Source organism: Sarcophilus harrisii, chromosome 3 (assembly GCF_902635505.1).
Source record: "Sarcophilus harrisii chromosome 3, mSarHar1.11, whole genome shotgun sequence".
Lineage (NCBI taxonomy): Eukaryota > Metazoa > Chordata > Mammalia > Dasyuromorphia > Dasyuridae > Sarcophilus > Sarcophilus harrisii.
In genome coordinates this window covers 234,170,585-234,180,089 of record NC_045428.1, presented here as the reverse complement: position 1 = coordinate 234,180,089, position 9,505 = coordinate 234,170,585, and the positions used below count along the sequence as shown (strand labels likewise).

The 9,505-nt window shown below is 36.5% G+C and overlaps 1 protein-coding gene across 1 annotated transcript; it reads right to left on the bottom strand.

Moving 5' to 3' along the window:
• Window positions 1-2,137: 2,137 nt before the first annotated feature.
• Window positions 2,138-6,215, bottom strand: CSTB (cystatin B). Its single transcript, XM_003763390.3, has 3 exons — window positions 6,025-6,215; window positions 3,155-3,256; window positions 2,138-2,381 (listed from the first exon to the last, which is right to left on the bottom strand). Exons 1-3 carry the CDS (start codon window positions 6,088-6,090, stop codon window positions 2,253-2,255), a joined length of 297 nt encoding a protein of 98 aa, XP_003763438.1. The 5' UTR covers window positions 6,091-6,215; the 3' UTR covers window positions 2,138-2,252.
• Between the last annotated feature and the right edge of the window lie 3,290 nt (window positions 6,216-9,505).

Below are 9,505 nucleotides of genomic sequence, written 5' to 3'. Positions count from 1 at the left end.
GGAGGCAAGGGATCCATAGGCTAGAGAGAAACAGATTTCACTTCTCTAGGGGGTATCTCAGTTGTCCCAGCTGCATACGACTCTATTCTCCCCAATTGTAATCCCTTTCTCCCATCAGATGGCTTCCTGGCTGATTGGTCATGTCTGGGTATTGGGCTTTTAGGCACTCTCTGGGTGTCCTTTGGCTGCCATCATGCCCCAAGTGTTTTTTGCCTTAGGCCCCTCATCCCGTTTCCCTGAACCAGTCTACATTCTGAGGCCCAGTGGAAGCCTCTGTTGCATTTTGGATGTGGGGTATTGGGTCTTCCAGATGATGAAGCAAGACACCTACCTCCTAATAGAAATGATGTTGGACATACCCAATGCCATCAATTCTAATTAAGTTTTTTCCTCTTTTTAAATGGAAGTGGGGAGGAGGGGGAGGGTGAAGAAGACAAAATACTTTTGTTGTTAAATTTTAAAATGACATAGCTATATGTTCTCCATATCCAGAGCTCTTAAGGTATAATAATTAATGTTTATATAGGTTTGCAAAGCACTTTACATACATTTCATTTTATCCTCACATCAGCCTTAAGAGGTGAGTGCTATTGTAACTAAGACAAGCAGATTAAGTCACTTTCCCGGAATTTTGGGGTTAATAAATGATAGGACTTAAAGTTTCTTGATTCCAAGTCCAGCATTCTATCCATCTAAGGAACCTAGAACTTCAAATACTTGAAGGGTTTTCATGTAGAAGACATTTTGTCTGGACCTATATGGCAGAATTAGGATCAATCAATCAATGATTTATTAAGATTTTTACCTTATGTCAATTATCAGAGGATACCAAGATTGAGATAAGATAATCCTTTCTTTCAGGATGCTAACATTCCCTCAATGGATGGAAATCAGAAAGTAAATGTTTCCTTGCATGAGGAAAAAATAAACAAGCTTACAAACCTTTAAATGAGTTTCAAATACGGACAATATGACATCTTGTCAGGGATGGTATCACAGGTTACTCTATAGGTAACAAGCAATTCCTTAACATTTTCCATTAGTACATGACATTTATACTTACAAAGAGCATCAAATTATAGTGCCTGACAATACTGTAATAGATCAAATGAAATATCAAAAACCACTAGCCCATGTTGTATGCGGCTCTTATGCCAGTACTCTTAGTTTAAGGTTTGATACTGAGACCAAAATGAGGCACCCGAGTCTTCAAACAGTTTGAAAAAAGTAAGTATACTTAGCCCTAACACAGCAGGGATATATAACAAAATCACTGGGGCTTCGTTCTTTTGACATGACCACATAGAATTATGTCTGGTCATCAAGACAGAATAGAGTGAAGGACATGGTCATGTGTATGGAAATCTACCAAGTCCAAGGGACATAGACCCTGTACTGTTAGGTGGCCAAGAAATTGTGTTAGCAAAGCTAGGTCCAGAAAGAAACTGTTAATCTATAGTAGAAGATGATAAGGGGGAAGTGGGTGGAAGACTAGGCCATGTTATCACACCATTTCAGCAAGCAGGAAAGAGATGGTAGAGATTGTTGACAAATAATAGCCCTCAAAAGCCTTTACTGTGTTACAGATATAAACTTCAATATGGGCAAGTCAAAAAAACCTATTAGGTATGGATATAATTAATGCCAAGAAATATGCAGGTCCCCTTCAGGGTACTTACCTGCTGGATTAAAATATCAACATACATCTACTTAGTGAGAAGAGCACTGGATTTAGAGCTAATTGAGTCCTAATACTGCTACTTATTATCTGTATGAAATACAAATTGTTTAATTTCATCAGGTATCAGATTCTCATATTTGAAAAATGAAGGGTTTAAAAAAAAAAAAAGTGAAGGGGTAAACTAGATTATCTCTATATCTATGACCCTCATGATCAACCTAGCCAAAAGGTAAAATTAGGTCTCCAGCATGTTCTTCTAAGCAATGTTATCATCTTTTACGAAACTGCAAGATCTGATACTAAGATAAAAATGAGACACTTGAGTCTTCAAACTGTTTGAAAAGTAGGTTTGCTTAAGGCCTAGCTGTATTGCTATGTAAATTCAGTGTACCTGAAAATCACTAATGAACACTGAAATGATTTGTGGTCATATATCAGAGTTAGAAAACAGAAAGCTATTTGTTATATATCAAATTCCTTTTATTGTTCCAAATTTTAATTTCTGCTCATATGATGTATATAATATAACCATATGAAAGAACAAAGAACAACTATTCAAAGTGATGATGCACTAAAAATAGGCCAGTTCATCATCCTTGGTTTTGTTGGTCTGATAACTGGAGAGAAGCAATGGCTTGTTTTCATGAGGGAGACTTTCAAATACTCGCATATGTATGAATTCCTCTTCACCAACATGAACCTAAGAAACAAAAAACAAAATAAGTAACAGTTATAGACTAAATATATTTTATTCTATTTAGACTAAATATCAAGCAAGGATTTTCTTTGTATGTTGTGTATAAAGACAAATCAAGGAAAAGATGGCGAACGACTCCAGTATTTTTGCCAAGAGAACCCCAAATGGAATCACTAAGAGTTTGGCACAACAGAAATGGCTGAACACAGATACAGATAAAGAAACCAAAGGATGTACACAATAGTACATATATAGTACCTGATACTAGCTTACAAGTTAGTTACTATACTGATATTGCAGGATCAGAAATTAACCAAATTATAATCACAAAGCTCCAAGACTATTCCTAGCTTTTCGGGGGGACAGGCTTAGGGAAAGGAAAGGAATTTAAAGGGAAGAGATCTTTCCCCACCACTCTCCCTTTTATCTCTTCACCTCAAAAGCAAAGAATGATCTTCATACCCTGACTCAAAACACTCTTCTTCATCCCACAAGTTTTTTGCGTGGTTTAGGATTAGTCTGTGTCCCAGTCATCTTTCACCACTCCTATTAGTACTTTTGTTACTTTCTAAATTTTGGTATCTGGAACTTAGGAGTATTTAATCTAGTTAATGAAACAGGAAACATCATCACTTTTGCCTGCCCCTCAAAATTTACTAGGATTCTCTCCAAACAATTAACTAAAAAGGTACCTAAACTAGATTATCTCCAAATCATGAAGGCATCTAAAATAATACAATGTCAGATGACAAAACCACTGTACTTCTGTATGATACCTTAATAAAGTAGTTTGTTCCAGCAACCACTTGACTTTTAAATTCCATCGTCTTAAAGACTGGAAACTTCCTATTTTCTTTTGCTTCAAGCTGTGTCTTTACCTGAGGAATAAAGGACAAACCAAAAAATTGTTTCTGAATAATTGGAACAGAAGGAAAAACACAACTTGAATTCATGGTATATAGTAATTATTTTGATGATGAGAATTGGAGTCAATTACAGTAATCATATTAACCTTTAAGTGTAGGTAGAACAGTCACTTATTTTAAAATAAAACAATTATTAGAATTGCTTACAATTATAATTAATGGCAGAGAATTACTAACCAAACGGGGGAGAATCATAAAAAACTGACAACTTTAGGTAAATCCAATTTTAAAAGCTTTCATACAATATACACCAAAAAAGTCTGAGACCCAAAAGAAACAGAAAATAGCTAAAAATTTATTACACTAAAAGCCATTCCTCAAGTCATAAGTAGTCAAAAAATATGAATAAAACATTTTCAAAATAAGGCTTTGAAGTTCATCCTACACCCAGAGGTATTGCAGGGGGCAATAATAATTACTAATTATTAGGAAACAGTTAAAAAAAAAAATCAAGCATATCATGCACCCTTTAATGGCTCCTGTTTTACAGCATGTTTGTTCTAAATGTAAAAGAATTGCAAATCAAAACAAATCTGAGGTTTCATTTTATACCATGCAAATCAGAAAAGATGGCAATACCTCTTGGTCATGGATAGAGAAGCACATTGATAGATGAGAAGTGGTCTTAAGTGTTTTGGGCACTAATTTGTTATACAAGATGTCAAGTATTATTACTGTTTTCCATAGCTAAGGCCCAGCAAGCAAGCTGTTCCCTGAGCTTATGATAACAACAATTCTTTGCACTCACTTTCTGGATCTGATGGTCTCTGAGCTCAGCCAAACAACAAATAGGTCCAGACATGAAGCCCTGCTATGAATTGACTTTTTGTCATCAGAAGACTGTCTCACTACTGTTGTTGGGCTATATACTGACTCTTGATCTAACCACAAGCACATAAATCAAGGCTCAACCACTATAAACAAGGTCCCCTTAGGGGCAGGGCGTTGGCAAAATGTTCTAACCTCTCTTCTAACTAGCAAGCCATTTCCCTGATTTTGAAAGTAAACTTCTGTTTGATTCCTAACTCCTTTCTAACCTGCTGTGTCCAGCTGCAATTATCAAAGGAAGCCAGCTTCCTCAGACCCAGCATATATTCCAGAATAAAGGCAGAATCGAGGTCCCCAATAAATAACAAAATATTCATAGCAACATTTTTTTTTTTTTTTGCAAAGAACTGGAAACTAAATGTATACCCATCAACTGAAGTATAACAGAAAAAATGATGGTATGTAAATTATAGAATAAGGCATGACAAACAAAACAATCCAGAAATACACAAGATTTAATATGAACTGATGTAGAGTGCAATAAACAGAACTAAAAGAATTATATACATGATAACTACCACAATTAAATGAAAAAAAAAAAAAAAACTTTACAAAGAAGCTTAACTCAAAGTAATGGAAAAAACCAAGAAAAGAAGGTCGCAGAAAATAAAGCTTTTTCCTTGTTACAGTAATAAGGAGAACCACTAGAACACATTTTTTCGTACAGTTAGGCAGTCACTATGCTTTTGTTTGTTTTCTTTGACAGAAGAGAGTTGTGGTGGAAAATGTTTGTGATCCAAAGACCAAAGAAATCAATAAAATGTTTTTAAAAAGAAAAGAATTCTGATACCAGTGTTTTTTCCTGTTCTCTCTACTGGTGAAAAGGAAAAAAATAAGACTTTGAGTAAGTTTGTATGATTATTCTGTGTAATATCATAAGATCAAGTCATTACTAATACTTCCCGTAAGAACCAAATAAGTGAATCAAGATGAGTCAAGCCTCTCACTTCGTGATAGTTAAACATTCTAACTTTACAATGATTACTTTCTTCTAACTTTAGCTACAAACTTTTGAAAAGGTTAAACATTTGAAAGGTTAATTTGTTTTAGATTCTAATTTCTGTCAAAATTCAACATAACCCTAAAATTCCATGTCTTGTGATATGTGTATACATAATATACGTATGTATGTATATATACACATACATATATATCTCACTCTAGATTTTTGAAGTTTGCAAAAACTTTAAACAGTTGCTGCTCATTAACTTACTAATTTTCATTAAAAGACTGCATTTATCATTTCAGTCTTGGAAAAAGTCCCTCCTTTCTCTCCTCCCCCTCCCTTAAAAAGTTTTAATTTGAACAAAAAAGAAAAAGCTTAATAGGGATGGATCAGGTGACCCATTCACCGATCTAAGTGTTTCCAGAAAACGTCGCATACACAATGCGTGACCAGATCTCCTGTCTTGTTATAATTTTAAAACATCTTTAAAAATTCACAAAAGTAAAAATTAATTTCAATTATTAAGCTTTCAAAAGATGCTTTTTGTAAGCTGGAAACATTTATACTTAAGTTATTCAAGTTTAAACTGCCCTAATACTTGTGGGACACCCATTCTTGTGGGACTTTGAAGGCACCACAGGACTAGCAGACACTACAGTTCCAAATCTGAATCCTTAGGTGTGGTTCTCGAATAAGATTGTTGCTACAGAAAAAAATAGAAAATTTTTTTTCGTTTTGTTATCTCCAGTCTCGCACACAGCAGGTGCTTTCTAGTCCCTATCAACGAGAGGGGTCTCAGACTTAGGGAGGGAAGAGACCCCGGCAACGTCTTCCCCACCCAAAGAAGCTCTTTTTATGGATGGGACGGCCTTCTATAGATGGGACGGCAGCGCGGGACTGGCAACGAAGCCCAGACAATCTCCGCAGCCTCCCTCGCAGCTCTTACCTCATCAGCAATCCGCTGCGTTTCAGCGGTGGCCGGTTTCGTGGCAGAAGTTCCTCCGCACATCATCTTTGCAAATCTAGAGGCAAAGGCAGAATGAGGGAAGGAGGGATAGACCCAGAGAGAACACCTGGGAGATACCCCAGTCACGAGCCCTCTCTCCCACGTGATCCGCGAGGTCCATTGCCTCTAAAAGGGTGACAGACTAAAGGATGTGAAGGCTACAGAAAAGAACCGAGAAGCTCCAAAAGAACCTCTTAGGGACAGGAAGAAAGTTGAATCAACTAGGGCAGTAATCAATTTGTTTGTGTGCTGTGTTTCCACCGAAGTGGAGGCTCCGTCTTCAGTCTCCGGTCCTCCTCCCCCCCTCAAACTTTAATTCTTGGTTTCTCCCGGTGCCTTCAGTCACGAGAAAGAGTTGCGGAACTAGTGATTCTGCTTGTGCTCGTTTGGACTTGTTTTAAGTCTATGGGAGGACTTTTCGAAAAGTTCCTGGAAGCGCGTTTATTAGAGAGCGTACATTTCTGTTTAGCCTAATAGACGTTTACAAAGCGCTTCCTCTCTCCGGGGGAGGCAGTGAGAGTGCTTTTTACAAAGATACCTTTGTGTCTTCATAGCTTTTGTTTTGGACCTTTGTTGTCACTCGGAGCTACCCGTTGAAATTTAGGACTTATCATCTCACCTAAATTATTCTAATTAGCCTTTTCATTGGTCTCCCTGCCTTAAATCTTTCACCTTTGCTTTTCTTGTTCCAAAGTAATTTTACTTAAGTGAAAATCTGATTGTGATACTTGATTTTTTTTTTTCAGTAGTGCTCAACTCACCTTGACCCTATTGAATACAAGGTCGGGTCGCAGACCAGTGTTGCGAGGTATCTAAGACTTTGTAGGTGAAATAGCCCAGGCAATAAAATTCAGGACAGCCAAAGTGTTTGCCATTTAGAAATCATTTATTATTTATTTACCAGCGGAGATGGCTGGAACGGACTCTCAGGAGAGTACCCTCCCGAACCCAAGTAGAGACAAGCTTATAAGCAATTCTTGTTCTGCCCAGCGGTTACAACAGTGACTCGACTTCTCCCAGGAAAAGGGGGATGCTGGGGAGCTTACAGGATGTCTGACATTGTTAGGCAAGTATTCTGTCAGAACATAGCATTTCCCTTAATTTAGTTTAAGCAATATTTTCCTATAAGGCCTGAGGCCCCTTGACCCAGGGATGAGGGGGCCAGTCTTTTGTCCATTTCAATGGGTTTGAACCCATCTTCAAATTAAGGGGCAAAGTTTATTGTAATTGAAATGCCAATTTAAGCGGGCTAAATTCCAAAAACATTAGCAAACTGGGGGCAAGAGTCAAAGTTATAGGAAAAGTTAGACCAGATCTTCATGTTACTCATTTGCTAATTTTATAACTTAAAGTTAGATTTGGGAGGGTGGTCTATTCGCTATTGTCTCAGGAACTTGGTATTCCCTGACCAAGCAGCTGACAATCACCAATGTTTGTAGGACTATTATCCTAAGGCCAGAAGATTTTATTTTTATTTTATTTTATTTATTTATTTTTATTTAATAGCCTTTTATTTACAGGTTATATGTATGGGTAACTTTACAGCATTGACAATTGCCAAACCTCTAGAAGATTTTAGAATCATTTACAGACAGATTGTTAGAACAATAGCATTTTAAGATCAGAGGACTTTAGGATTACTGCTATATTTCCCTAAAATCTAAGTAAAGAAATATATAACTATATTATTATATTTCTAAGACTAGAAGGCTTTAAAATGGTTGACAGACCGATTGTTAGAAAAAGCGCATTGTAAGATCAGGGGACTTTAGGATTACTACTGTATTTTTTCTAAAAGCTGTACCTACTTTGGATTTTTTTTTTTTGGTCAGAGAAACTAGAATGCTTTTCCATTTTCTTCTCCAGTTTATTTTTCAGATGAGAAACTAAATCACACATGGTTAAGTTCCAGGGTAACACAGCTAGTAAGTATCTGAGGTTAGTCAGTTTTGAACTCGGCAAGATGTCTAATTCCAAGCCAATTGATTAATCCTAAATTGCCCCATGTGGGACATCATCAGAGGTGGCTTATTAAACACTTGTTGAATAACTCATTTATAATCTTACTGTATCCTGGTTTGCAAAATTAGCCAAAGGCATTTCAAGCTTAAACCTTGCTTAATCTTTATATATATATATATATATACATACACAATCAGCATACAGGAAATGTAAATCTGGCTATACTCTTGTGCAAGAGATAAGATTGAAGTAGCAATACCTAGTTTGAAATAAGCATGTGCAAAGAACTAAAGATCACTATTGACTACAAAATAGAAAATTTTGATTATATCAAATTGAAAAGTTTTTGTACAAACAAAACTAATGCAGGTAAGATTAGAAGGGAAACAATAAATTGGGAAAACATTTTTACAGTCAAAGGTTCTGATGACTCATTTTCAAAATATATAGATAATTGACACTAATTTATAAGAAATCAAGCTATTCTCCAGTTGATAAATGGTCAAAGGATATGAACAGACAATTCTCAGATGATGAAATTGAAATTATTACCACTCATATGAAAGAGTGTTCCAAATCACTATTGATTAGAGAAATGCAAATTAAGACAACTTTGAGATACCACTACACACCTGTCAGATTGGCTAGAGTGACAGGGAAAGATAACACAGAATGTTGGAGGGGATGTGGGAAAACAGAGACACTGATACATTGTTGGTGAAATTGTGAACACATCCAGCCATTCTGGAGAGCAATTTGGAACTATGCTCACAAAGTTATCAAACTGTGCATACCCTTTGATCCAGCAGTGTTTCTACTGGGCTTATACCCCAAAGAGATACTAAAGAAGGGAAAGGGCCTGTATGTGCCAAAATGTTTGTGGCAGCCCTGTTTGTAGTGGCTAGAAGCTGGAAAATTAATGGATGCCCATCAATTGGAGAATGGTTGAGTAAATTGTGGTATATGAATGTTATGGAATATTATTGTTCTGTAAGAAATGACCAGCAGGATGAATACAGAGAGGCTTGGAAAGACTTACATGAAGTGATGCTGAGTGAAATGAGCAGAACCAGGAGATCATTATATACCTCAACAACGATACTGTATGAGGATGTATTCTGATGAAAGTGGATTTCTTTGACTAAGAGAAGATCTAACTTAGTTTCAATAGATCAAGGATGGACAGAAGCAGCTACACCCAAAGAAAGAACACTAGGAAATGAATATAAACTGCTTGCATTTTTGTTCTTCTTCCTGGGTTATTTATACCTTCTAAATCCAATTCTCCCTGAGCAACAAGAGAACTGTTCAGTTCTGCATACATATATTGTATCCAAGATCTACTGTAACCTATTTAACATGTATAGGACTGCTTGCCATCTGGGGGAGGGTGTGGAGGGAAGGAAGGGAAAAATCGGAACGGAAGTGAGTGCAAGGGATAATGTTGTAAAAAATTACC